At 38.3% G+C, this 27,655-nt stretch overlaps 4 protein-coding genes across 4 annotated transcripts; 1 reads left to right on the top strand and 3 right to left on the bottom strand.

Moving 5' to 3' along the window:
• Nucleotides 1–1,562: 1,562 nt before the first annotated feature.
• On the bottom strand, nucleotides 1,563–2,819 carry LOC114529440 (forkhead box protein A2-like). The gene has a single exon (XM_028551247.1). The coding sequence runs from the start codon at nucleotides 2,684–2,686 to the stop codon at nucleotides 1,844–1,846; it is 843 nt and encodes a 280-aa protein (XP_028407048.1). The 5' UTR covers nucleotides 2,687–2,819; the 3' UTR covers nucleotides 1,563–1,843.
• A 3,126-nt stretch (nucleotides 2,820–5,945) lies between these two features.
• On the bottom strand, nucleotides 5,946–7,501 carry LOC114529441 (probable 39S ribosomal protein L24, mitochondrial). Its single transcript, XM_028551248.1, has 5 exons — nucleotides 7,303–7,501; nucleotides 7,125–7,220; nucleotides 6,712–6,815; nucleotides 6,419–6,549; nucleotides 5,946–6,249 (listed from the first exon to the last, which is right to left on the bottom strand). The coding sequence occupies exons 1-5, from the start codon at nucleotides 7,462–7,464 to the stop codon at nucleotides 5,978–5,980; spliced, it is 765 nt and encodes a 254-aa protein (XP_028407049.1). The 5' UTR covers nucleotides 7,465–7,501; the 3' UTR covers nucleotides 5,946–5,977.
• A 4,145-nt stretch (nucleotides 7,502–11,646) lies between these two features.
• Nucleotides 11,647–14,433, bottom strand: LOC114529290 (synaptotagmin-7-like). Its single transcript, XM_028551047.1, has 4 exons — nucleotides 14,392–14,433; nucleotides 12,919–13,559; nucleotides 12,022–12,211; nucleotides 11,647–11,957 (listed from the first exon to the last, which is right to left on the bottom strand). Exons 1-4 carry the CDS (start codon nucleotides 14,393–14,395, stop codon nucleotides 11,647–11,649), a joined length of 1,146 nt encoding a protein of 381 aa, XP_028406848.1. The 5' UTR covers nucleotides 14,396–14,433.
• Nucleotides 14,434–15,334: 901 nt separating this feature from the next.
• Nucleotides 15,335–27,146, top strand: LOC114529289 (tetratricopeptide repeat protein 37-like). Its single transcript, XM_028551046.1, has 49 exons — nucleotides 15,335–15,424; nucleotides 15,506–15,649; nucleotides 15,952–16,119; nucleotides 16,208–16,303; nucleotides 16,397–16,426; nucleotides 16,512–16,613; nucleotides 16,754–16,877; nucleotides 16,974–17,111; nucleotides 17,263–17,364; nucleotides 17,473–17,539; nucleotides 17,603–17,675; nucleotides 17,774–17,863; nucleotides 18,017–18,076; nucleotides 18,168–18,214; nucleotides 18,380–18,506; nucleotides 18,629–18,709; nucleotides 18,823–18,918; nucleotides 19,008–19,060; nucleotides 19,211–19,282; nucleotides 19,389–19,424; nucleotides 19,543–19,627; nucleotides 19,871–19,902; nucleotides 19,982–20,082; nucleotides 20,187–20,289; nucleotides 20,402–20,494; nucleotides 20,584–20,673; nucleotides 20,782–20,866; nucleotides 21,159–21,209; nucleotides 21,372–21,450; nucleotides 21,542–21,600; nucleotides 21,716–21,772; nucleotides 21,976–22,119; nucleotides 22,344–22,509; nucleotides 22,617–22,710; nucleotides 22,830–22,913; nucleotides 23,004–23,131; nucleotides 23,333–23,456; nucleotides 23,548–23,669; nucleotides 23,884–23,942; nucleotides 24,036–24,155; nucleotides 24,237–24,290; nucleotides 24,522–24,759; nucleotides 24,838–24,995; nucleotides 25,169–25,333; nucleotides 25,463–25,692; nucleotides 25,787–25,840; nucleotides 25,941–26,017; nucleotides 26,318–26,432; nucleotides 26,713–27,146. The coding sequence occupies exons 1-45, from the start codon at nucleotides 15,335–15,337 to the stop codon at nucleotides 25,595–25,597; spliced, it is 4,422 nt and encodes a 1,473-aa protein (XP_028406847.1). The 3' UTR covers nucleotides 25,598–25,692; nucleotides 25,787–25,840; nucleotides 25,941–26,017; nucleotides 26,318–26,432; nucleotides 26,713–27,146.
• Nucleotides 27,147–27,655: the final 509 nt, after the last annotated feature.

Genomic DNA, 27,655 nt, shown 5'->3' with positions numbered 1-27,655 from the left:
ACACGGTCAGAAACATAGCAACAGAACAATTGTTTTCTTTTGATCAAATTATGAAAATCGAAGGGGCTACCATTCGAATGAACCCAGAGCAACAAAACTCGTATAAAGCCTTTCTAATGATTGAATGAAATTCAATTCACTTCCGCTTGTTTGCCTTTTCGCGGTACAACTTGTAACAGAGTATTGAATGCCGAGGTTTTGAGAAAGACACCGCCAACCCGGCTTTTCGGTCGATCACAGTCAAATTGTGCCCCATCCTGAGCAAATAATGACTCTGCATTTCTTGTAATTAAAAAACTTCCTTTTCTAAAATACCGACAAAAACCAAGGAAGTTCAGGACATTTGATGGCGTTCTATTCTAAAGAGGGGTATTTTTTGCAAATTTTGCGCGGAAGGCACAAATGAGACCTTTTTCTTCTGAAATTTTAAAATTTATCAGAATGAGGTAGTGAGCTCCCGATGGCAAATTCTACTGAATTGTTTCAATTTATTTGCTCCTCACTTAACTCAATGCTGACTACAGAAGGATCACATTCACTGAGACATCACGATAGCGAAGTCTTCGAAAATTCTAGTCCCAGAAATAGAAAGGACGCATATTCTCAGCTGAAACTCGTTATTAAACTTTCTTACCGGAATTCAAATCGTGTTTTGCCGCTTGCCTTTAGGAAGGTGCATATTCTAGAAAGAATTCCGATTTCTTTCTTTTCATTTTCGAGGTAAAAACGAACACAACAGATCTATGGGAGCGCGTGTGAAAGCGGTAATGACACGCTAATTTCCTCGCGTGCTGGTGTGAGTTTTAACTTCCCCCGTTTCGGTGCCGGGCAATATGGAGTCTTACTTTTCCTTTCACGAAACAGAGAGTCAGTCTTGTCTTGTTCTCATGAAAGTGTGGTTCCTTGAACAGTATCATTTCTATCGAGTGGAGTGCGCTGAGAGGCAAAATAAGACGAACTTTGTTGCAACTATACAGTCTATACTTCTGTTCGTTAGGTTTTCTAAGTTCTCGATATTGTTTTTAGGATAAAATGAAAAATATATTTATTCAGTGACTTGCCAAGTAAAAGCTTGGCTCGCCTGAATACAAGACTCAGTGCCTGAGAAGGGAGCCGACTGTCACATCACAATACATTTGCTGTCCTTTTTGGTGTTCATTGCGACTGTCGCATTGAATTTGCTTTGCCTTTGCAAGAAGTAGCAAAATTTATCACTGAGTTCCCTCACGGAACATCGCTTTTCTAGTTTTATTCCTACCATACGCATCTGTTAGATATACCTGGTCTCAAAGATCTCTCAAATTTGTAGAAAGTGCTTGGCTTTTCTGTGGGATAAACGGTTCTATGGAATACTGTCAAAGTTCTCACTGAAAGCAGTCAAATATCGATCGAAAACATAAGCCTTCTTTCAACGATACCTCTAGTGCCTCTGAACTGCAATGTTCGTCTTTGCTCTTTCCAACCTAATAGTTTATTCTCAATGATGTTATGTTCGTTTTATTTCACATAAAACAAAGTATTAATGTATTTACATTTACACATTCATAAAATGAAGTCCACTGTCTTGGAAAACAAAACCTTGTACTGTTAAATATAGAAAGTACTAAAAAAATTAATATGAATATAACCACTAATATAGTTCAAGGAGCTTCAGTTTATAAAAGCCAATGTTAGTTTACTATAAAAGTCTTGTATATAATTTATATTTTAGTTCATAACATGCAATGTTTACTGTATAAAGTCATAGGACTGTGTATATACTTCAGTTTATAAAACCTAACTGATAATTGATTTTTTCAAACAAAATTTGAATATAGTGTCATTTACAAGAAAATATTTACATTTACGACTCACTGAATTCTTCAGGATTGTCCATGATTTCCTCAACGCTGAACCCCTTCTTCACAGAGTTTGCGAAATTGTTCGTTATGTGTTCGTTGCATAAACTGTTTGTGAATCTTGTGGTATACGTTTGTCTCAGAGAACAGGTTGGGGTTAAGATGTAGGGCTTTACGTATGGTGGATATCTGTGTTGTGTTGTGTGGTGATGAGTGGAGCTGAACAGACTGAAATGGTGATATGAATCGACGTGGTGGACAAAAGCTGGATCATTTGATGACTTCGGTGGATGGCATTTAAATCTCTTTGGTCGCCTGAGGAAGCTACCGTTTCCAAACATATTACCACACGCTGGATGCAAGCTCCAGAAATTACCCTTGCCCGGTTTGCCGAACATGCTTCGAGGTACTTTGATGAAGCAATCGTTCAAGGAGAGGTTATGTCTTATCGAGTTTTGCCATTTCTGCTGGTTCTTGCGGAAGTAGGGAAATCTTGTCATGATGTACTCGTAGATTTCGCTCAATGTTAGCATCTTGTTCTGGGAGTTTTCAATCGCCATTGTGATTAAAGCAATGTATGAATATGGTGGCTTAACATCGCTGGCGTAATAATGCTTTGATCCTATCTTCTCAGCTTCGCTTGATCTATCTCCGTCTTCTTCAGAGATTAAAATACTTGGAGAGACCATATTTGCATACGTTGGATACCTCAGACTAGGCGTATCTTCGTTAGATAGATTCACAGAGGAAGACAAACTTCTTGCGCCTAAGTTGAACCGTTGAAGTAAATCGTAGCGAGTGTACTCTGCTGGGAAAGAAGGCGACAACCAATTGCTGTGGCTCATCATATTTTTGCGCTATCGCTGTAAATATTCTTCTCAGTACTTCGCTTCGTATTTATTTACTGTGTAGTTCACGTAGATCAATCTGGTGCAAAGGTTCGCTTTCTCTTCTTTCTCTTTCAGAGCTGTGCGTCCAGGCAGTGCGTGTGCTCAAACATGACTCCAACAATTTATCGCAGTATTAATGATAACTGTCAAAGGCAAACTCAAAGCCATCAGCGACAAGGACTGTTGACACCTCGGATTGCAGGCCACCCACATGGCAGGCGTATGGATTAAACAGGCCCCATTCAGATAATCCTAAACACTGTACATTTATCTATAAACAAAGTGCAGACGCCCTGTTCCGAGCAGCCTGCAAGAATTTCGTATCTCATTAGCGTATTTTGCGCAAATTGGAATATTCGGCGCAAATTCGAATAAAACGCACAGCTTTCTCTGCGCACGCAAAGCAGCATGTGTCCTCCATTAGGAACATATATGTCAAATTTATTTTCTTTCTGCGGACATTTGTTTTAATGCAAGATTTTGTCCTAATCTTTACCGAATTGTTTTTCTAGATAATTTACACCAGCAATGCTAATAATCTGAATAAGGGGCCGAAATGAAATAGACGTAGCCTTTGCACAATTGCTAGTACATCTGTCGCTTGATCTAGTGACGGAAATAGCACTCCACGGTGGAAAAACACTGAAAAATTCTTGCCGTTTTCAGAGCTTAGCTGGCCGACGGGCGGAGTCATCTCAAGTAGAAGCACACTTGTAATACACACATTCTCTGATTGGATTAACAAGATAAGATGGAAAAAATGACACTAAATAAAAACTTGTAGTTATCGCTTCAGATCTTATCGGTACGGGAATCATCGTCTTATAAGTGTTTAGGTCACTCCTTGTTTTGATCGCGCGATGCGCGCACGCAGCAAATCTGACTGCGCACTGAAATATCGATCTGTAGCGATGTATTTGGCTTTTAAAAGTGCTCTCAAATGATCTCGAAGCTGTTTGCGGTCAGCGTCGGTAGACCTCTGTACAAAACACATTAAGCACGAATTGATTTACGGGATCAAATGAAAACACCTTCCCAGTAAATAAAAGGTGAATGTCTAATGGATATACCATCTTGACATGCACAATCATTGTGTCTAGCCAATCCTGCGATACACAATACTATGAAAACATTTTCAAGTTGACATTCACGTTCGTTTCCTTCCGTCGAACCGAAAACATATCAACTGCGCAATTTTCTCCTCAAAAGCCTAACATTACGTTGTTTTAGGAAATCTTATGGCGACATTTGAAAGCGTGATCCTTGAACGCGTAACTGAATAAACAACACTATGTCATACATTTGTTTTTATATAAAATAGCTTAATAAATAAGGCACAGATTGATTTGATAAAGATACATTGTTAAGAAAACTACATTATAGTTGCAATCAAGGAAACAAATGCATTGAATTTGTGTTTCATATTGTGACATAACCACGTACGCGAATACACAAAAACATTGACTTTGTTATCAAGTTAGACAGAATTACTGCAAAGCAATGAAGACGATATTAACGAGGGAATGAGTTTTCAAGACGAAAAATTCACAGGTTTTACGAAACAATTGGCTAATCCTAAATAACACAGCACCCTTGAACTTTGCCTAAGGAGATTTTTTATCTAAGTTTCGTATTTATTCAGTGTTATGATAATTCTCCGTCCTTCCTTATTCCCTCTCCTTTTGAATTCCTTCCTACGCATTTGGAGTGGCCGTATCTCGTTGGATGCGAGGCGTGGTGACTAGATATGTCGGCGTAGGCTTTGATGTCGCCCTTAAAGTAAATGTTCTAAAGATTGCGCTTTCATTTAAGTTAATCGTTAGTTTCTGACCAACGCTGAGACAAAGATTCTGTGATGTCTCCTTTGTGGCTGAGCCATCCCGCATTGTTTGAAGTCATGCCTGTGATTTCCACCAGGATAGACTCGCTTAGGCACAGGGAGAAGGCAGGTTTTCGATAATTTAACGATTAAACTTTGGACAAAAATATTAATCATTTAATCATGAGCAAAAGTCTGTTGTTTCTCAGTTGACTGAGTTTAGCATGGTTAGATCACAGAAAGATAGTACATGCATGCTTTTGAGTGACTGCCTTGAAGTAATCTGATCATTCTGATGTTGTACAGAACTCATGTGAGTAGAGTTAAGTCTCTCCTGTGTTCTCTCTCAGTTGACTGAGTTAAGCATGGTTAGATCATGCAGAGGTGGTACATGTTCTTGAATGAGAGCTACCTTAAAGTGATCTGATGTTTTACAGAACTCATGTGAGTAGAGTTAAGTCTCTTCTGTGTTCTCTCTCAGTTGACTGAGTTAAGCATTGTTAGATCATGCAGAGGTAGTACATGTTCCAGTGGTCATCTTAAAGTGATCCAGTTTGTGATAAACTGTTTCAGACTGCACCGAAAATCACAGAGCTCTGTATCCCATTTGCAATCGCAGAACAAAGGTACAGCTGCGTTGAAATAATAATCATACAATGCTCTTATTATCCTCTTTCCCAATTGACAAACTGCGGCATTAGGCGATTGTAATGTCTTTCCAAATAAATTATCGCAACCATATTTCATCAGAACGGAAACTAAATGTCTCAAGTAAGGAAACTTGAAGGGTCTGTGAAAACAAAATACTAGACAATTTCATTACGTCCAAACCTGGACCATCAATTCAGCCTGGGAGAGCAATAAAGTCCATCAATTTTTCAAAGCCTTCCACTTCTTTAGTCCCATATGTGAGCCATCCATCGAGCATTATTACAGATATTCAATAACGATGTTAAAATGATTAAATTGTCAATGTTCGTTTTCCACAGGAGAGTAAATGATTTGTTGTTATATGACTTGATGAAGTGCTATTTATAAATGATTAATGACACGCAGTTGCTTGTAGCAAGAATTTGCAAAACTCGTTGCTAATCTCGCTAGTTTTTTCTTAATGAAGTACAGTAATTCCTTCATATATAAGACAAATCATATTAACAAATAGACGGGCTTCTCTAAGCTCTGCAGAACAGCAGATGGTGTCTCAAGGCGGAGTTGTAAGAGCATTTTCTTCGATGAATCTACCAGCCTTGTATGAAAAGCTCTTGACGTAAGAGCAATCACGTCCACAATAATCTTAGTGCAATTTATCTGTCATGCATCAGGATAGCTCCAGTTTAGCTAGGCCTAGTCTTCACATAAATATCACACCGAAGACATTGTTTAGTTTCAAAGATATTATTTATTTTCAAAATATCATATTTCCCATTTTGCTATCTCTTGAAGAAAGGCAACCTGCCCAAAAATCTTTGCGACCATAAATACATTCTCATCCATAGTCCAGGTTGTGGTACAGATTCTTTGAGTTCAGTAGATGGAAGCTTCTTTTCCATTTCTTTTATTATAATATCTCTTAGTGAAGGTTTAGTTTTCGGTACGGAAGGTTTAATGCCTTGCAGCAACATGATTTCCTCGTGGAAATGAAGTAATGTTGGGAGGTAGGTACTGCGTGTGGCACTCGCGGGACTCGTGTCCTGGGGACCATCTGAAAAGAGAAAACGGAGAAATGAGGCAAGTTTGCTTCAAAACAAGCTGTGGATACAGAGGTACTTAGATGAACACTACGCGCTCTCACAGGGTACTGAGGTTTCGCTGGTTGTAAAACTTTATTTAAACAACTCTTGTTGAGCGAGCAAAGACTGATAAACGCATACCTTTCAGAGCTGAACGTGCTTTCCAGTCCCGTCTTTCCCAAGGTGGTTTAGGAATGATCCGTCCTGTTCTGTCTGAAACGCGCACTTTCTCTCCCTCCTCCGTGAAGCGAAAACTCACTGATGTTGGCTGTCTGCATTGCGATGAAAAACGAACGGTTACCAGGAACGTTTGTGACGGGGATGGTTGGTTCAGAAGGTTGGTACCTCACCCCAGTGGGCCCCACCGCAACCCACCCCACCCCAGTGGGCCCCACCGCAATCCACCCCACCCCACCCTGCCGATCTGAACTTACTTGTCTGAAGGGTCAACCAAAGCAACATCTGAGTAAGGCAATGGTTCCTCCATGCGAATAAAAGTGCCTGGTGTGGCGTCCGTTGCATCCAATTTTTGAAGTTCCTGTTAGGTTTGAGAGACGATTATTAGGCTAATGGTATTGATTATAGTCCAATATAGGCTAGTTAAATATTAAAACTGACACATCTACAGCTTCTTTTTAAAAAACTGGAGTTATTTCTGACTGGTACAAATGTTCAAAGACCTGTTCACACTTTTCATTGGATGGATGTGAACGAGTGAATTAGTTACTGATGGTTAAATAAGGGCAGTTATCGATCAGAGCATTCATAACTATTGGCTCGTTTCCATCTATTACAAGAAGAAAACCGCAGGAATGCCAGGAAATATTGCAAATGAAGGAGGCCTTACTGTATTTAACCCCGCCACAAGAATAGTGTTCTTAGATCTGATGACATCCTTTACTTTTCCCTGTTTTCCTTTGTCTTTTCCACTCAGGATCTGAACCTAAGTGCAGTTTAAAATTATTATAAAAAGAAGTAATGCAATTCAGAATTTACCCTAAGATAAATATCGAAAATTCATTCACCAAATCGCCTCTGACAACGGGCCATTCTTTCTGTACTCGTGGTTTATTCTTCCTTTTTGAGCCGGGCAAAGATCGGGAAAATCTTTCTGGAAGTCGATCATAGCCAAACTTGTTCCAAGGGATTTTAATAGAGCCACGAGCGACTTTATTTCGAGCCGACATTTCAAATATCACTCTTGGTCGGCAGCCATTTTGAACACATGCGGGCGAGAAGCCCGTCTCACACCTGCGAACAGGTTTTCTAGTGTTTCCATTTATATCGTAGGTTTCATTTTCATTTATTTATTCATTTATTGCCTTCATTTGTTTAACCACTAAGGCTGACATGCCATAAATTTGCATTTTCTTTGGCGCATTGAGGTGCGAATAGATCTTGAATATTATCTTAAACAAAACATAATACTACCACAACAAAAGGTTGTTTGTTTCAAACTTCCTGCTTCTAATGCGCAGAACAAAGGATTAAAACAATAGTTATGAAGGTAATGCGTTCAGCGCTACGTTTGAAGCAAGCCTTCGATGCATTAAGACAGTGGTGCATTGTCCCGTTGGAATGTTCTTCGAGGTAATAAAAGATGGGTGAATACATGGAGAAACTCAGACTTTTTGGTGTTGGAGAAGGAAGAACCACTCACAGCAGTTTAGGAAAAAGTTGGAAGAATCTTTGCTCAGGTATGTTGTCATGTTGGTCAGGTTGGTTAAAAGAATCTGTTGGCTTGATCTTTGGCTTTGCAAATTAATTGAACGCTCTGTTGATTTACATAGCCACAAGTCATTAGCGACTGGAGGCATATTCTCGGCTGATTTTCACTGCTATATCTTGTATATTTCGATTCAAAATGTGAAATGCAAGTGCGCTGTTAACTTGATTTTGTTTTTCCTTTCTCATTCCATTTCAGAACGAACTACGGCGCCAAAAGATGGGGAAGGAGAAACGTAAAGGCTTGCTCGCAGCGAATAATAGGTATTGTTCTATTAGTATATGTCTATTTTGCATTTGTGACTTGAAATAACACGTTTGTACACGGTGGCCGAAACTAAGATATAGTTTAATCGAACTTTTCTGGTCTTTATTTTGAAATATATCGCATGAAATAGTTGAAACTTTCCCGTCTGGCACAAATGCGTTTTCCGTACACGGTTGTCGTATCGTCAATACTCGTCAGCGCTTCATGATCATGCTAGTTTGTTGAGGGAAAGACGAATTCAAACTGAAATTGAATGCGTATGATTATCCGTTGGGTATATGTACGTTCTTTATGCTGGACCTGACACGTGCTGAGTTATTTCAGCCTGTCTATTGTAGTCCAATGCTCCGGAGCATGTTTCTACTTCCAATCGTGCTGTAGTGATTCCTTTGCTTCCAATGTCAATTAGTTTCACCACAAAGCAAAAAGTCGGAAAGCAAGTCACTTTATCTAGGCTTTATATGCCCGTGAATGTTTTGTTTCATCGAGGTTTTCTTGTTTTAGAAAGAGGAATCGTCGAAGTGGAGAATAACAGACCTGCCTTGGGACATTAATGCACGCAAATACAAAACTCGATTTCGGTGCATGAAAATATGCATGAGTAAAATATGCATGGGATTTGACTTTTTGGCTGAGATATACTGAACACTCTTCTGTTTACCTCCTTCATTTTCAACTTTTTCGGATTGCAGTTTTTGTGCATGGATCAGGTCGTGTCAAGCGCATGCGGAGTAAATACAAGTGATTTGGGGCCCCATCACTTGTATTTTCTCCATCTTGAACGACAATAGTCCGGAACAAAAATATCGCTCACAGAGCGCCTAAAACATAAAAATGCATGAGAAATTGTATTTCCAGAAGGAGATGATAGTCGAGTGTTTTGGTTTTCTCGGGAGCATGAAGAAAACGATGAATATTTCCTGCAAAACGTGCATGACATTTTGTATTCGCGTGCGCAATGCGAAGGCCTTGGACGAGTGGCGTTGGAGATGTCGAAGGTCAAAAATCGGGTTTTGAGTGATCATTTTATCCTGAATGCTTTATACTTAAGTTGATATTTGTGAATTGGAAATTGATATCATATTTTTGTGATAAAGGATCGTCGCAGGATCAGATGATAAAGGATCACCGCAGGATCAGATGATGAAGGATCGTCGCAGGATCAGATGATGAAGGATCGCCGCAGGATGAGATGATGAAGGATCGCCGCAGGATCAGATGATGAAGGATCGTCGCAGGATCAGATGATGAAGGATCGCCGCAGGATGAGATGATGAAGGATCACCGCAGGATCAGATGATGAAGGATCGTCGCAGGATCAGATGATGAAGGATCGGCGCAGGATGAGATGATGAAGGATCGCCGCAGGATCAGATGATGAACTATCGCCGCAGGATCAGATGATGAACTGTCGCCGCAGGATCAGATGATAAAAGATCGTCGCAGGATCAGATGATGAACGACGAGACGGGTGTACAAGCAGAAGCTGGTTGAGGTATATACTATATTGTATACTGATTAGAGTAATGCATGATTATTGCATGTGCATGCTGCATGGCATTGGATCCTCCTGGTGGTCTAACCTAGTATATTCACACATCAAGTGACATTTCACCCTTTTCCGACAATGCATGATGACAAGAAATTTCTCACAGCTCTATTGCATGAGGGCGTTTTTCGAGTTTTCTCGATAAAAAAAATCCTAGTTTTGTCACTTGTGTGAATACGTGTGAATTCCAGCGACTTAGCGGCTGCGAAAAGATGCATGATGGCTTTAAAGCGTTCAAAAGAAACTAACAAAATGCAATTTGCATTGGCGACGCGCACGCAACGAGAAAATATCGAATTCGTATTGGCCTAATTTTAGATTAATACGAAGGTAATCGCGAGTAACTTATATGATTATATAAGTTCTCTGTCCAGCCTGTTAAAATGCGGCCGTTTCGAAAGACTTTCGTCAGTGGCATCAAAAATTATCAGTTTACTCTTTCAACACTTAAATTCGAATTACTGATGTTTGAAATGAAGAAAAAAAAAGACTGATGTTTAGACACTCTTCTGAATTAGATGATATATTACAGTTGCATGATAACTACACTGGAATAATGGGGGGACCCCCATGGGTTTAGAGTTTAAGTCAATACTGCACACTACCCTCTAGCATAAAAAGCTGTCTAAAAATTCTTTGCATTTTGACACACTTACTATTTTGTTTAATTTTTTACACGCTCCAACGTCGAGATGCTGTTGAAGAAGAATAACTCAAGTGTTTGTAATGAAGCAAAGAGGCAAGTGAAGTTCGGTACACTGTTTGCCAAAGGTAGTTATAAAGGTGAGAAACATTATTTCATTATAGCCATAATGAGTAAATTGCATGTTTAGCCCTATTAGGTGCATGTCTTAATTGAAGAGTGTTGTCTACTACATCAGTTTCAAATGAAAAAGCATGCCAAGCATTTCGTTCCAAAATAAAGCATGATCATACAATGCATGAGAATTTAAATAAATAGAATAATTTTTGTTGCCACTGTCGGACAAAGCGCAGTTTGAATAAAATTTGTAAAAGCCTGCTGTTTGCAATTGCCGATTTGCGCGCGCTGCGCACGTTAGACCACCACCAGGATCCAATAGAAGAGGTTCAAGAATTGCATGATCATTCCTGGGACTCGGTTCGGATGAGCGGAACTGAAACGGCGAACCATAGGGAAAAAAATTGTCAATGAATGACCAGAATGACCGTCATTTTGGGCGATTTCTCAATAAAATTACCAAATTCGGAACGCCGGTCAGGTAACCTGAAATTCAGGTTACCTTTGGAGGGTTTTTCTCCGGGCACTCCGGTTTCCCTCCTTTTCGTTTGGCTTTAAAAAACAGTGTCCATGTCTGGGGCCAAACGTGTTCGTTAACAGTGAAAGGATTTGTTGCACGTTTTACAAAATCGCAGAGAAATCCTATTTGTACATGAACAGTTAAAAACGCGAGTGTTTGGCTTCTGGGTTGGATTCCCAGAACACATTGCGTGGAGTAAAATAATTAAACATTTGGAGACTTAACTTACAAAATCAGCATTTATATCATATCACGGATAACAATAATAATTTTTAACTCTAGCAAAACAGCTAGTTCTTTGGGCATTCGGTTTTTCATAGGTAATACAGCGGAAACGACTAGATTCACGAGCCGAACAATGGCATGGTTTCATTGTACATAAATTGTATTATTTGTGTATATAAATCAGCGATATCTGATTAATGTTTACTACATTAGAATTGAAGTTGAATAAAACAAACTTTCCAACACAATCAGTATATTTTTATTACCAATGAACCCACTGTTGGTTTAGAAGTTCAAACTCGAAGGAAAGTTCTCAATAATTTTATTTGATTCTGTGGCGTCGAGCAACTTGTCTCATGAGGTTTCCTTTGGCCAACATTGCATACCAATGCGACTGACCCGCGCCGCCTACCTGGGCACCAATACGGACGCAACCCATGGTTGAATGGGGCGAGAGTAGATCGCGCCTGCGCACTAAGAATATGAGCTCGTAGTTGCTCAAACCTTTCTCTTCGTCAACATTGAATACAAACGGTTCATTCCAGCAGGGACTTGAATTTCTTCTCTGAGATTTCGTTTGCTTTTTGTCAATCACCTCCCCCTGATAGAGCAGCTTGATTTTGACATAGGGATCTGGAAAAAGTTGAATGACTTGGTTATTTTTATCATCAAACATTTACCATCAAACAGTACCTACCACTTTGTAAAACACTTCCTCTCTCAATGTTTTCAGCCTTCAACACGACAACGTTGATACGACCAGATTTTTTCTGATATCTCAAAGACACATAAAGCTCTCCTTTGTCTCGTTTTCGAGATGGTGAAGAACATGGCGACTCATCGTCAGTGGTGATTACTGGTGTAGACGGTGAATCACTCATTTGATGCTAAAATAATCAATATTTCCTTGTAAGTCAAATCAATCTGGACTAAGGTCAAGTTTCCCATGTGTTATCCTGTTTCAAATGGATTGTATATCCCCTGTGTTGTGATAAAAAACATCGAATCTCTTTCATTGAAAACACTTAATATGGGAACGTGGAACATACTAAAAATGTGAATACTACCAGAATATATAGTCTCGCTGAAACAACTACAGTTTGTGAGAAACACATGCAGCTAATAGCAACCTGGAATTGTGGCTGTACAGCCTGTACTTTAGGTCAAATCCATAAGTAAAGGCCTGTAAAAAACCTCACTACACGGACATTACATCTGCGAATATCCGCCCAGCCATCTTCTCACAAAGACGAATTACTTCGTAGCCTAGTAACCGGGGCATGCACTGCTCCGAAATAACACAGATGCCTGGGTTAGATTCCTGTCAGAGAATCTAAGTTGCAAGGTTCAGTTTGGTTTAAAACTAGTTGTATTTTTTCATTCATAAACAGCCAACTATATCCACCGTTAATTTTTCTGTTTTTTCAAAACGAATATATAAGCATTCTAATAATACAAATCTGAAGTTGAACTAATTATACCACTCAAGGGCGATGAAAGCCGCAGGGAATATGATATAATATCTCTTTCTGAAAACACTTGAAACTTTAAGATGAAGATCTTACGCGATATTGAAACACAACAATTTACTTACATGACGAAGTTCCTGTTTAAACTGAGTTTTTCCAATAGGATTCCAGGGTATATCATTGAGTGCAAATACGGTATGACCAACGCATTTTGGTTGATAAACCCCATACGTTTTGTACAAAAAGAACTTAAGATAAACTTTCTCTAGCATTTCAGAGCTAACATTAGGAATGCCAAAACTTTCATTGAAGGCAACCCCGTTCTCTGCATATTCTCGAACATTTGTACGAAATTGGCCGGGCTCAAAATCCGAGGGAAACAACTGGGCTTCGATGTAGCCTCTTACGAAATCTGGAGGAGTGTCTGTCACGGACCATACGTCCAGAACTAAAAGATCGTCGCTAGGTTGATGAAACAATGAGAACGTGATTTGTGACGAATTTGTTGATTGTTGTTCTTGACCTTGCTCTTCAAAAACGTTGTCCGGACCTTCGTCTAACGGTTCCTTTGCATAACTGACAGGCCGTTTTTCACGCTGTTTCGTGACGCTTCGCCGCGGTAATTGTGGGGTGAATGGCTCGGTTTCAGAGATGTGTTTTAATTGGTAGAAATATCGCCTTCGTAAGAGAATTGCCAATACGATCGTCAAGGCAAGAACGAAGGAAAATATCACCGCCAAAACAAATACGAGAACGGTGTAGATTTCTTTAAAAAAACAGAAAGATTTAATAGCACATTGATTGAAGATTCGTTTATTTCACCTATTTATGTTTGCAGTTAAATTTAGCCTATACTGACTGACCTCATTTAAATAACTACCGTAGCTCTGTTTACTAACAATGCTCATCGTCTCTGCAGTATTTTCGTGCCGCGTGATATCCTGATAATAATCTTATGATTACCTTAGCTTCTATTGCTTGGAAACACCTTTCCCTAGCTTCCTGCAACCTTGGCCATTGAAGCGAAAGGGAATGGGGAATAATCATTGGGAATAATTAATTCTCAAATAGTAACGCTAGCTAGTCATTCAAGAACACATTTTACCACGCTCGTAATGAATTAAAAATGGTATAAACGCAATAATTGTGCGCCATTCATTTCTTCAATATCCAAAATTGCCGGTCATTAAATCCAAAAATATTTAATTAAATGATATTCATAATAACAGCCGCAGAGAAGATATATTTGTCGTATTGATCGCAAAGATTCATTTTCACCAGATAATCTATTGTCATTTGCTTTCGAACTCCATAAAATGAATACTTTATTTTAATCTTATCGTCTCACATTCACAAACTAAACGAAACCATTTAAAATGAAATGAAATAATACAAGTTGAACTAAAAAAAACATAAAGAATTTCCCTTGGTAAGCTTGAATATCTTTGATGTCATCAATTTTGGTTATAACAATATTCTTCTAATGCTCTTACTGGAGTGTAGTAACATATGAAGTAAATAGCAATTACCTTCATCAACCATTTAAAACATACAGTATATAATTCAAGGTACACTTGTAGGGTATGTATTTTACTCACCCATATTCGTGTCATTATGTTTTTCCTTTTCAACGTCAAACAATGAATGATATCGTGGTGCTAAAGACGTGAAATTCTGATACCAACCTTCAGTTAGTTCAGCACTACCAAACGGAAATCGCCTCTTGAAATATTGTGCTCCCAGTCACTTATGAAAGACTTAGAGACTATGAAAAATTTAACGCATTCTTGCGTTAAGAATCGCTTGCACCTTGGTAATATAGATTTAGTAGATTATTTTAACAATTTAAAATTGTTATATCGAGGTGGTTAAATGGCTAAAGGTGATTCAGGGTGTAACTTCAGTGATTCTTGAAATATCTCAGAAATATTGAAACCAATGGCAACCCATGAATTTCGGCAACAGCTTTCAGCTGCTGCTGGCGGGGCATATATTCATATATTGTTATTTAGCGCCCAAAATTGAACAAAGACACTCAAGACGTCGAGATGGATTATGTGATCATTGGCGTTGCAAGTATTGCTGGGACTATATACGTAGCCATACAACTATAGAAGACAACCCTTTCATAGCGCATTGCATTGTTGTTTTAAAAAGCGACCAACTTCCTGGTGATAGTCATTTTGGAGTAGAGTCAATGACTTATATAACTGTGCTTATATACGTTATTAATTAAAATGAAAAAGTATGAATTGGAATAACTATAGAATATCTCGCAAGCAAAACAACCCATATGAACCTACAGCACTATAAACTTTACTAAAATCCACGTATATATGACCATAATATGGAATGCTTAGTAAGAGGAAGTAACTCCGAAAACCTGACCGACAAATAAAAAAAGTTATTGTGGGATTTGAAGAAATTATGTAAGTTGCTAATTAAGCTATAAATTGACCAATTTAATAGAGTTAATTGCGACAATGAATAACCTTGATTCCAGATCTCCAAAAATTTTATCTAAACCGCGCGGTTTCCAATATGGCCTCCAAAGAAGTAAAAAATGAACTAAAAAGTGCCCGTGAATCAATTCAAAATAAAGATTATCATGCAGCTTTAAAACATTGCAAAGTAAGACCCATCGATTGTGCTTTATGTGTTCTCTTTTCCGTATAAGTTTGAAGTGAAACCGCAGGCTTTTGTTTATTTTAGGCAGTTCTGAAGTTGGATAAGGCAAACTATAATGCATTTGTATTTGTTGGGGTTGCTTCCATTGAAGTGGGGAAACCAGAGCAAGCGTTGGCTGCGTATAAGAAAGCTATCGAAGTGAATTCAGACAATATTCTTGCATGGCAGGTATGCTCTCTGAAATCCATGTAGAATTAGCTTAGCTTAATATAAAGCTTGCTTTGTTATATTCAATCAATGTCTGGTGTATACCAGATTGCAGAGTTTGACACTTTTTGCCAAAATCTCGGGTGCAGACTCCCGACTGTATTTAGGGGCAAAATCGAACTCGGGTGCGCCGAGACGTTACAGTAACTGATTTCATCTCGGGTGTGGCAACACCCAACTCTGGTCTGGAAACCACGTCTGGTCACTGGTGTAATCCAGGGTGCAAGGCTTGCACAGATTAGTTAAAGCTTTGTTTCGTTCAGGGTTTATCATCATTGCACGAGAAAGAACCAGAGATTGCAAGCAATGAAGAACGTATTGAAGTTTACAAAAGATTGATGAAACATTATGAGAATGATGACAAAAAGAAGTGGTCAGATAATGTTTTGAAGTTAATTGAGATATATAAAACATTGAAGAATGTTGATGAGGTATGCATTCATTTATAGATACGTACCACTCTTTGCATATGAGCTCTCATATCAGTTCAGCTCTTCTTACTTGAATTTTTAATTCAAGGCACTGACCCTGCTGAAGTTGCTTTGCGATGCAGATTGTGATAAAGACAAGGGATTCTTGTGCTGTAAAACTATTGACCTCCTGGTGGAAAATAAGGTATCCTTGCTTCTTTTAGATATACTGAGGTTGTCACACTGTATGCTTTTTTAACCTAGTGAATGAGTCAATTTTTTGTGGTTCTTTCTGTAGAATGACTTGACTGCTGAACAATCAGATGAGGTACTGTTTTTCAATTTTCTAACCTGTCCTACATCATGCTTAATTAACTGACTTTCTAAATTAACTTTTTTTCTCTTTTTTCTAGTTAATAAATTCATATAGGAAATTTCTAAGCGAAGGCATTGAACCAAGTGAGGAAACACATCAGTATTTTCAAAATTATCTCAACCTACTTCTGGACAAAATGGTACATATATAGTGTTAAGCATTTCTCCAGAAAATATCATTTCTTTGGTCCAATTTCACTATGCATTACCATGGGTACAATGAATATCCAGTGCTATGTGCTAGTATATAGATTTTTTAACATGAGATGTTTAACTTTAGCATGGTAATGGAGCATTTCCTGTAAGGGAAGTAATATCTGAGGCAAAACGAATGAAAGCTTTTTTTGAAAAAGATGAGTTTGCTCTGAATCTCCTTGCACGACTCTATCTTGGACAGACTTCAGGTAATGCTGTCGTCAACAGTACCAGAAATTCTAAATTACTGTACCTTTATTTTTGCTGCATAATTCTGTGAGTGAGAAACTCATTTGAACTTACAGAAGTTGATGTTGAAGAAGCGGAGATTTATGAAGAACTTTTGCAGCTCAATCCTGAGTCACCTTTTGCTCATTTTGGTTTGGGGAAAATTAAATTGTTGGAAAAGAATTTTCAAGAAGTTGAAGAAGTTTTAGATAAGGGTAGGTTAGCATTGTCTGGCTCAGATCATGGTTAACAAGAAATAATAAATATTTTCAATGTTTAACTGTCAATATTGCATGTTAAAGTTGCCTAATGCATATAGGATGGAGATCATGTTTTGTATGGTATATTGTCTCTTTCTGTTCCCAGGTCTTCAGCTTTGTGGCACTTCATCAGTTGCGTGGTATTTCATGACACAAGCCCAGTTATTCCATCACAAATATGACAAAGCTTTTCAAAATTCTAACACAGGTATTCTGGTACATTTACAAAACGATTATAATTTCACTGTACTAGAGTACATGTATGTACAGAGTTACTTATAGATACATTGTTACCACATTTTACTTTTTTCTCTAGGAATATTGGTCATGAAGGATGATCGAGACATGTCATATAATCATGACGATGTTCATTTTAATCTTAGGTACTTGCAGTAAACTTATTTATGATTTCCAACAAATTATTAATTGTTTTTCTTTTTTTCAAGTTTCTGCAAAGCAAAAGCCAGCAGTTGGCTGGGAAAGAACGGGATAACTAATGCAATTGAATTACTACAAGAGGTACAGTGAAGTCATCGAGACTGATTTAGTTTGATCTCTTTGTACTGTGGTAACATTGTGTGTGAAATCATCTTTTTTACTTTTCCAATGATTTTTAGCTCAATGCGTTACAACCAAACAATCCCAATGTTTCCATTGAACTTGGCAGGATATTTGTCAGAAAACATGATTTAGAGGAAGCAAGACAGGTATGTACCATCAGTAATATATCTTGATTAACTAGAATAGAACTAGAATATAACTAGAATAGATTGTAAAATAAAATATTTAGGTCAGGCCATCAAGTTGAAAGCAAACAAATTCATTAAATAATTTCTGTTTCTACTTGTCTTTGTTGCTAGTGTTTTGAAAACGTCTGCAATATCATTGAAAAAGATTCGCCAAAATGTTTAACGCTCGAGGTACGGACTACGGCATCAGAAATTTTAAAGCAAGTAAATTTGAAACGTCGTCTGCAAATCCATCATCTACTCAGTGCTTTTTACACTATAGGGAGAAATTTATGCCGCTCAAGATGAATTTGAAAATGCCGAGAAAAGGTGAGGGAATTGTGGAGGCTGCACTTCTGTGAATAACACATTTTTCGCAGCTAAGCCGAAATTATAGTTGACTGGATACATATTGTAGATGAAACTGATGAAGTGGGAACTCTGGTAGAGTAACGGCACATTAAGCAAGTCGATTAAGAACTGTCTTTTTTTTAGTTTTCGTTTGGCGATTGAACTGCAGCAAGATGTTGCTGAAAATCATCTTAATCTTGGCAAACTTTATTGGAAAATGGAAGGGCGATATAGAACTGATAGGGACAAGTGTTTAGAGCATTTGTTGAAGGTACGTGAGAATGGACCAGTAAAACAAAGACAGGCTATTTTCAATAACTTTATGTGCACCTCAATACGATCAAAATTCAAAACGATGTTTGATAACCCGGGCCTAAATATTCTGTATTTTAGGCGGCCAAGTTAGACTCCTATATTCCCACGACATTTTTATATCTTGGTAAATATTATGAGACGGTTGGACGAGGACATGAAGTAAGAATTAGTTTCTTCCATTCCTTTCTCAAACACGTCTGGTTCTGACTAAGAACTTGAGCAGCTTTTATCGGCTACTAATATGTACCTACTACGGTTCAATGTTTAGCAAGGCATTGCGCTGTTACAAGAAGTCTCACGATTTGAGTCCACTTTGCGACGAAACTGCTGAAGCTTTGGTCGATGCATATATGAGCTCAGGACAAGAGGTAACGTCAACTAACGGATGCATGTTCGTCTCACATCCAGTCCTTGCATGGGAGCTTCGCTCTAACGTTTCAACCGTATTCTCTTCTAGGAACAAGCTGCTGAACTCTGCAGAAAATTTGCAGTAAAAACTGGCGTAGGAAGGTAAGTATGGGCGGCCATTACCACCAAAAATAATCCAAAAATGTGCATTATTTTTTAAGGTAACGGCTGCCCATAGGTATAGGTATAACTGGTTGGGTTAAACAGGTACAGTAGAGAGGCCTTGTTTAATCTATCTTGATGTACTTGCAGAGTAAAATGGGCATTTCTACGTCTTGGCTTGTATCATCTTAAGAATGAGCAGTTCAACGATGCTGTTCACTGGTCAGTAGTTTCCCTCACCTCAGTGCGATGTTTTTGCCCCATTTTCGTCGAAAGTCGACACATCATTTCTTGCACAACAATTCTAAAAGATTTTCAAAAATTTCAGTTTTCAGAACGCTTTACGAGTGGATGACCTTGACGCGTACGTATTGGAAGCTTTACAATCTCAATGGATATTCCTTTTGAAAATAAAAGAAACATGCAGTATATATGTTATTTTCACCCTGAACGACGTCTGTTCTTTTATATATGATTTTTAGAAACACTTGGGAATGTCTGGGCGAGGCATACATGAGTCGAGGCAGTTATACACCTGCATTGGCTTCGTTTACTCGGGCAACAGAGGTGAGAGACATATTTGAACAATTTCTTTACTTTGGCATTGCGATTAAGTCTCGCCCTTGTGGATAAAATTATATCTTAGCAACTTTCTCGTTTCGTTTAATCTCGATTGATTCATAATCTAGACTATCAATTTAACATTTCATATCTCTGAAGATGATTCTGATACCTTTTGTATTAGATACAGTATGAATGATATCTGTGTATGAATTATATATCCACGACATTCTGTTTTTCTTGTGTTAGTTAAATCCATCTCTGCTGTACTCGCACTATCAGTAAGTACTCTGTATCCACATACATCTATATTCTTGGTCTTCTAACGTGCAATGCGGTGAAATATAGTGATTCGTTTAGAATTGCAGTTGTAAAGCATCTTTTGGGTTTGTTTGAAGAAGCTGTGGCGGTTTACAAAACAATTCTCTCTGAACACTGTGATTACGTTCCAGCATTGAAAGGTATGTCACTGTAATAACGATCATTGGAATGGAATGAGGCTCTTAAGATATGGTATTCAGTTTTCCAGAACGAGTTAAACTTTTTGTGTTTGGTTTTTCTCCAGGACTGGGTGCGACTTACATTTCGTACGCAAGGTCCTCTCTTGAGCAAGACTTTCACGGCAGAGCTTTGGATTATATTCAGAATGCGGTCAATATTTTGGCACGGTATCTTGACTTTAACCTTCTTCCTATATTTGTGTTTATTTTCGCTGTTTAGTCTTGTTGTTTGTGTTCTGTCAGTTTGTTTATTTGTTTGTTTATTCTACTCATTCTGTAGCGGTATAGAATGTGATGGTAGTCTATCATGTGTTTGGAAACTGCAAGGCGATGCTTGTTCACTTGTATTTAATATCCATGAAACAAAAGTAAGGTAAGATACGAGAATACCATCAGACGCCGTCGTTATTCACTTTAGTTTTCTTCAATCACTCACCAAAATAAACACTATAACAATTTCAGAGTTGAACTACCTGAAAGTCTTCGAAAATTCCTGAAGTTAGAAGACGATAGCGCTGTTACTAAAATGGAACTTCTGAGCCTTGCCGCAAGGTAGACTTTATCATCTAGAATTTTCTATCATTTGGTGTGAAGGTTTTGGTGGTTAATTATATCGAATTACGTGCAAGGTTCGATAAAGATTTCAAACTCTATTTTCAGTTGTTTTGGTCAAGCAGTTCGTTATAATTCGTCCTGCGCAAGTCTTTGGCAAGATGTTGGTCTGAGTTATTTCAAAATGTCTTCAGTAAGTATTTGAAGGCAACACGCAATGACAACAGTTAGAATGAGGAGAGAAACCATCTCTTCAATTATAAAAAAAGCCTTGTTATTATTATGTGTCATTCAAGATCCATAAATCACTCTACGGTATATACTATACTTTTCAGTACTATACATAACTATGCAGTACTTTACACTACTATACGACACTTTACGACAATACACGACACTATACGACACTATACGACACTATACATTACTAAAAATACTATACAAGGTTAATGCTTATTGTAGTATCGTCTTTCAATCCTGTTTAGATCGACAAAGACCCCAATGAACGAAGAAAACTATGTGAAAGATCAATGAAGGTAACGCACTGTTATTGAAACACCTTTCTCTCTGTCATGATGGGAAAAACCAAGCTTCAGTGAAGTGATATAGTATTAGTTCATGAAATTGGCTGAACCCTGTTGAATGAAATCTCTAGTTGGAGACCAAATGCAATATATATGTTCATTTTCATTTTCTAGGCGCTAAAGAAAGCTCTAAACATAGAACCTGATAACTACATCATCTGGAATACCCTTGGCTTGGTCGCTGCTTCAGAAGGTAGGATGCGATGATAACATTGTTCAGGTTCAAACTATTGTTAGATTAGTACGATGATAATCACGTTGTCTTCTCTCCAACCATTATTTAGATGTGAACAACCCAGAGCTCAGTCAACATTCATTTATCAAATCAATTGAATCGCAGAAAGTGAGGAGTTGTTTAGTTGCTTTGAAGCTTGACTTGAAGCTATGTGAGAAGTGTGTACATGCCTTTGAAGATCCTTATGACAAATATTTGAATAGATTGTCTATTTTCTTTGTAGAATGCAACAGCTTGGACAAACTTGGGAGTTTTGTATTTGCGATATGGAAAGGCAGATGTAAGTTGCAGGTTTCAACCAGACTTTTGCTAGGATATATACCTCTGTTTTCTTCTTAAAGAACAGTTTAGAACTGATAGAGCTACCCAGTGTAAGTAAAGTTAGTTTATAGTTTAGGTTCGCTCTTGTAGAAACACTGGATCAATAAAAGATGACCCGGTGTGCAATGATTTACTATATATGAAGTAAATTGTCTCTTATAGATGGCTAACAAAGCGTTCAACGCAGCTCAGTGTACTGACCCTACCTATACTCAAGCTTGGATAGGGCAAGCAACAATTGCTGAAATGTTTGCCAATATTGAAGCAATGGATCTCTATCGACACTCCAACGAGCTTGGAACACACGTACGAAGATAAAACAATTTTAAAACGTTGTTTGGGTGGTTATTGCATGGTATCGTGATGACTGGATGGTCCTTAAGGAATGGTTACTGTACATATATTGATGATGTAGTTTCTGTATGGCATTACAGTGCTATATATGATCACAGTATCATAGTGTTTGGTATATAATCATGTGAATTGTGTATGGCTTATATGTAGTGTACGGTATGTGTCTTGTTATTTAGGTTGAAGGATATCTTGGTTATGCCAACTGGGTTTGTCATACTTTGTTACCAAGGGATCAAGCATCGTGTATGTTAAAGGGAAAACCTTTCGCTGATCTCTCGCATCTACCAGACAAGCTTAAAAGCGTGGTCCTAATTGCTTCGTTTGGTTTAACCAAGTATTCAGGTTGGTGCATATGAAGCTTTCATCTGAAGCATTTCTGAAACGATCCTGCGTCTGAATGGTGTTAGCTATATAATGCAAAAATTCCTACAAATTTTGATATGTTTTAGATCAAATCAAGAACAATCCTTGCGCTTATAACATGCACGGTATTTTAATGGAACATCAACAACTTTACAGTCAAGCAGCGAAGTTTTACAGCTGGTATGAAACGTTTCTTATTTCCCTTCATGAGCTTGCAGTCTTGTGTGTGGATAAAGCCACTGCCTTTCTAGAAGATGGTTGTATGAGAGTATATTTCACTCTTGATATGTTTCTAACAGTTCTTTAGAACTATTGAAGAGCGCTGAGAATGTCAACAACGATTATTGTAACATTGTTAGAGCTAACTATGCCAGAGTCTTGCGGTAAGCATGATTGATGCTTGTCTTCATTGCTGATATGACCCCGTTATTTTATTTCATTCCCTTTCTGATAGTTTTTATAACCTTTCACAGTGCTCTGGGAAAATACAGTGAGTCAATAAACGTGTATCAAGAAATCAGTCCATTGAGTAATTTCCATCATATCACTGGCTTGGCTTTGTCTTTCCTGATGCTCGGTGATTTTCAGCAAAGCTATCAAGGTTTGTTAAAACATGGTTTGACTTCATTCTTAGAGATATTAGGACACCTCAGCTTTCTTCAACCTAAGAAAGGTCGCTGGGATAGACAACTCCTGAGAGAAGGAAATCGTGTTAAACGAAGGCCGAGGAAGTATATGTATAGATTGACAATCGTGTTGTTAGGATTTTAATTTCTAGTTTTGAATATTTCATTCCTATTAGCCTACGAGCAAGCCTTCGCTCTGGCCACAAGCGAGGCTCAGAAATCTCATGTTCGCGCTGCGATGGGTATGGTGAGATACATGTCAAACCAGCTCGATGAAGCTAAGCTTGATTTATGTGAAAGGTGAGTCTCTTCTACTGAATGTCAGCCCGTCAGAGAGTTGTTTTGTATTCTTAGCCGTTCATGTTTTTCTCTCATATATATTTCGTCGTAGTTCCGACCTAAGGCCATCCAGCGAACAAGGTCTTCTTGCTCTTAGCGCCCTGGGTTTGATCACGTCTGACATCACGCTGGCTGCTGCAGCACTCGCTGAACTTGTCAAGATTGGACAAAAAGGTTTGTCCTGAACTAAAATTGCTTGGGAAGTCCATTATCAATGGATTTAGCCAGAAAATAACCAGGCAGTTAGTCTAGCTTACGTTAATGATTTAAGGAACTACATTGTAAACGAATATTGAATGAGACCATGTCTGTGAATCATGTCGACCTCACTTGGCCGAACAAGTCACGAAAAATATTTTCATTTCTGAAGAGTTCATTGAATCTTTAGGCGATGAAAACTTGATTTCCGAGGCAAGCTTTCTTTTTGCAAGTTTCTACGCTTTGCAGGTACAAAGACTGAGTCGAGAGAATGCCATATTTTTGTTTGTTTTTAATATGATGTGGATTTTATCTCTACAATTTACGCGGCCAATGTTTAAGGGGAGTCCAAATGCTGGTAAGATTTATATCGTGAAAGAGATTTATAGAAGACCCCACAGCAGTTTGTTGTGGAACTGCTTGGCCAAGTTCATTCTTCGTTTTCAGACGAATCAGTTGAAGGTGTGTACAATGTTTACACTAGTTCTTGTCACTTTCTTATCAAAACTGTTGATGCAAAACTGTTCTTCGTTTCCGAAACAGGAGGCTGGAAGATGTGCTGATGCTGCGCACAGACTTGGAGACAGAAATGTTGAGGTGCAGTGAACATAGAATATTAGAAGAAACAATATATTTTTTTGTACCAACGTTTGTAAGATGAAAGTGTTTCGTTTCTATTTGCAACTGTAATGGTCGTTTCAAACAAACACACCTAAAAACGTCTATTTTACTACTTCAAATCTCTCTTCACGACCAAGGTTCGCCACAGGCCTGAATAACCTCATTTGTAGAACCAAGTCTTATTTCTTTCAACGTTTTCATTCTCAGGATGTTTCAATCACGTGTGCCTACAGTGCAATCGGTTCCGGTCGTGATCCAACGTGTGTTCAACAAAGCAGAATCTCACCTGGACTAATATCAGCCCAGAAAACGGTCCATATGAGACCAGATTGTTTGACCAACTGGGCCTTGCTCTCAGCAGCAGTGACTGAGGAAACTACATACCAAAGCACGGCTCGAAGAAAAAGACTTTGTGAGCTGGTCACACACTTTGGATTAACTGAAGGTTTGACGCTACTAGTTTAAAATTTTATACATTAATAAACGTCTATCAAATTATTTATTTGAATCGATCTTTTTCTAGCCATCGAAGCCGCTGATCGTCTTCTCACAAGGCCAGACGTTTTTGAAAGACGGAATATAAACATGGCAGATGAAAACCAGAAGTGGTTTGCTCTTCATTATGGATATTCTTTGTACTACTCTGGGAAAACGGATGAAGCTATTCAACACTGTGCTCAGGTGAGTAGATGACACGTTCAATATCTACGACTTATGCAAAATTACGACCTACACTGTATAATAATCCTAGGAAGATGTCTTGAAATTATTTCCGTGGAATTTTGGTGACAGTGTTTCTAGGTTATGAAAGAAGCGAAATTGATCTTCTGAAATATCTTTTACTTGTTTTTCAGGCGCTTCAGATTTGGTCGGAAGACTCCTCTTTCACGGACAGAATCAAGCTGCTTCTCGTAGAGATCAATTGTCGGTCTTTTAATGATGGTTTAGATAACTCGAGCTGTCTTCAAGACATGGCAACGGTGCTGACCCTCAACAGACAAGATTGCTATGCTTGGCAGGTTAGTCTCGTTTGAAATGACTGCAAAAGTTGCCCGGGTCGTGGTGTTTGTTCTTGCTGTGGACTTCATCACCACCAAAGGAGGATTCCTTCTGGTTTATCCAACTGACATAACTTTCTTACCTTGTAGTTTGCTGGATTATTTCATGAGCAACATGGTTTCATAAAGGCAGCTGAGTTCTGCTATCGAAATTCTCTGGAGTTATCCAGTAGAGAAGGGTTAGATACAGTTCTTCTGAATACCGAAGAAAGCTCTCATGCATAGGATATTTCAACTTGAGTTTTTATATTCACAGATCGTTACATGGCAAAGTTTTCTCTCTCATTCGTTTATCTCATCTCGCTTTACGTCAAGCCTTGGTTTGTTTTATTCATTTTCCATCTATTTCTGCATTCAGAAATCACACATTTCCACTATCAAAAACGTGTGACGCATTTTAATAATACTGTTTAGGTCAAAGAAGACTCAACTCATTGGTTAGACCTGATTGTTGAAGCCACGAATGAGGTGTTGTATAAATGTTAAAGTTCCACACATCTTCACCTTAACGATGTGAAAATTACTGGCTGTACATGCTGAAGAAGTTAACACACTTGTTTCGTTATAGACTGTGAAGCTTGTCCCAAACTGCTCGGCTGCATTGCTTCTGAGAGGAATTGCACATTACTTGCAAAACCGCATCAGGTGCCGATAACCTTTATTCAAATTAGTTTGTATTGAATTACTTAATATGTGTTGGCTTTTATTGATGTCTATCATGGAGTCTCCAACTTTATCGAACCCTCCCGAGTCGATTTAGGGTAGCTCAGATTTAGGTTGTGGTTCTATATGTACCACAATATTTACTGCACAACCTCCCTGCGGCTTGAACATACAGTTTTCAACTCGTGTTTGACCTAGGTGAAAGTGTAATCAGGATGCTGTATAGTTACTGACAGAAGTAGGCCACTATATTCGGTGTCTAATTCATCGTTTTTTTCTTAGGCAAGGCAAAGATACCCTCAGTTTGGTTAACAACAGCGCAGGCTGTGCTGATGTGGCAAATCTTTATCTTGTTCTGTTGAACTTGAAGCGACCGAAAAAGGGAGAAACTCTTGATGTAAGTACAACGTCGTAAGGTTCGAGGATGATATTGTGATAACGCAATGTCATTGAAGAAAAAAAGAGTATGGAACAACCCCAACTATGTTTGGTTGACATAAATATGGTAAAAACCTCGCTTGCAGACGTGTTTAGATAAGGACTTCCTTCCTATCTTGATTAACAGCATTATGGTCTGCCTGGGGTCCTTCAGTTTAACTTTTCCAACGGGACTTACTAGTAGAGTTAGCAATATGAAGCTGGTTCTCTGATATTCCAATTCATCATTTTACTTACAGGAAGTGATTGAGAATGCAACTAGCGAGAACTTTTGCAACACATTGCAAGATATTCTTCTGTATTTAATGGCGATGAACGTGGATGGTCTGGCGAGAAAGAGACTCTTGATGAGATGCGTTCATCTAAATCCAAGTGAGACACGATTTTGGAAAGCATTACGTAATTCATAATGTTCATCCGCGGGACGCTTCGGCCTCGGATGGGGTTCGTCTATTCGGAACGTGTCGATTAGCTGATGAACACGAATGAAATTTTTTAACAATTTTTAATATTTTATAACCAAATTATATGTGTATTGTACATAAAAATGAATTTCGAGTAATATTTTATTGATATAAATACATACCACAGCTACTGTTCGTATATGCCGATAGTTTTAGACTCGTTTAGACAGGCTTGTTTGATTCGTGAGGATCTGGAAATCAGAGGGCATCGTTTGAAGGAAAATTTCCAGCTTAAAGGTAAGATTACTCACAGTATTAAAATATCGCTTGAAATATAAATATCTGCACTTTTATATTTCTAATTGTATGCGGTAAATTTTAGATTCAATGTATAGAATGTGTAGAATGTTAGGACTCAATGCGTAGGATTCAACTAAGTCGCTATACTGTTTAGTTCAGGTCTCAGATTTACTCTGACACAGAGAGGGCTCTATGTATATATAGAGCTTCTTACTTCGAAGTTCATGGTTAGACTTGCAAGTGAGTCTAACTATTACTTCTCAACAAAAAACAAGCAAGTCCTTCGCATTAATTCCACCGTCGATTTAAAAGTATAATCACTTTCAAAATAATCAGTCAGTTCGATGGGAAACCCATCAAAAATGTTTCCACAATAATTCGCGCTTTCCTTTTCTACGTGACCAGCTCAATTTCCTTTCTTCTTAAAAACACGTCCGGTAAGGTGATTCATTACGTCACGAAATAAATACCTATCGTT

Source organism: Dendronephthya gigantea, unplaced genomic scaffold (assembly GCF_004324835.1).
Source record: "Dendronephthya gigantea isolate DGI-Jeju-01 unplaced genomic scaffold, DenGig_1.0 000056F, whole genome shotgun sequence".
Lineage (NCBI taxonomy): Eukaryota > Metazoa > Cnidaria > Anthozoa > Malacalcyonacea > Nephtheidae > Dendronephthya > Dendronephthya gigantea.
Note: the sequence above shows the minus strand (reverse complement) of the source record. Positions and strands in the feature narration are given on the sequence as shown.

Excerpts from the sequence above, each read along its gene's own strand:
- LOC114529289 (XM_028551046.1), top strand. The coding sequence starts at position 15,335 with ATGGCCTCCAAAGAAGTAAAAAATGAACTAAAAAGTGCCCGTGAATCA. Across the intron at positions 16,120-16,207 it reads CATTGAAGAATGTTGATGAG|GCACTGACCCTGCTGAAGTT; the intron begins GTATGCATTCAT and ends TTTTAATTCAAG. Across the intron at positions 18,507-18,628 it reads GTTTAGAGCATTTGTTGAAG|GCGGCCAAGTTAGACTCCTA; the intron begins GTACGTGAGAAT and ends TCTGTATTTTAG.
- LOC114529440 (XM_028551247.1), bottom strand. The coding sequence starts at position 2,686 with ATGATGAGCCACAGCAATTGGTTGTCGCCTTCTTTCCCAGCAGAGTAC.
- LOC114529441 (XM_028551248.1), bottom strand. The coding sequence starts at position 7,464 with ATGTCGGCTCGAAATAAAGTCGCTCGTGGCTCTATTAAAATCCCTTGG. Across the intron at positions 6,816-7,124 it reads TTGTGGCGGGGTTAAATACA|GAACTTCAAAAATTGGATGC; the intron begins GTAAGGCCTCCT and ends CAAACCTAACAG. Across the intron at positions 6,250-6,418 it reads AGCACGTTCAGCTCTGAAAG|ATGGTCCCCAGGACACGAGT; the intron begins GTATGCGTTTAT and ends TTCTCTTTTCAG.
- LOC114529290 (XM_028551047.1), bottom strand. Across the intron at positions 12,212-12,918 it reads TTAAACAGGAACTTCGTCAT|CATCAAATGAGTGATTCACC; the intron begins GTAAGTAAATTG and ends TGATTATTTTAG. Across the intron at positions 11,958-12,021 it reads AGGAAGTGTTTTACAAAGTG|ATCCCTATGTCAAAATCAAG; the intron begins GTAGGTACTGTT and ends AACTTTTTCCAG.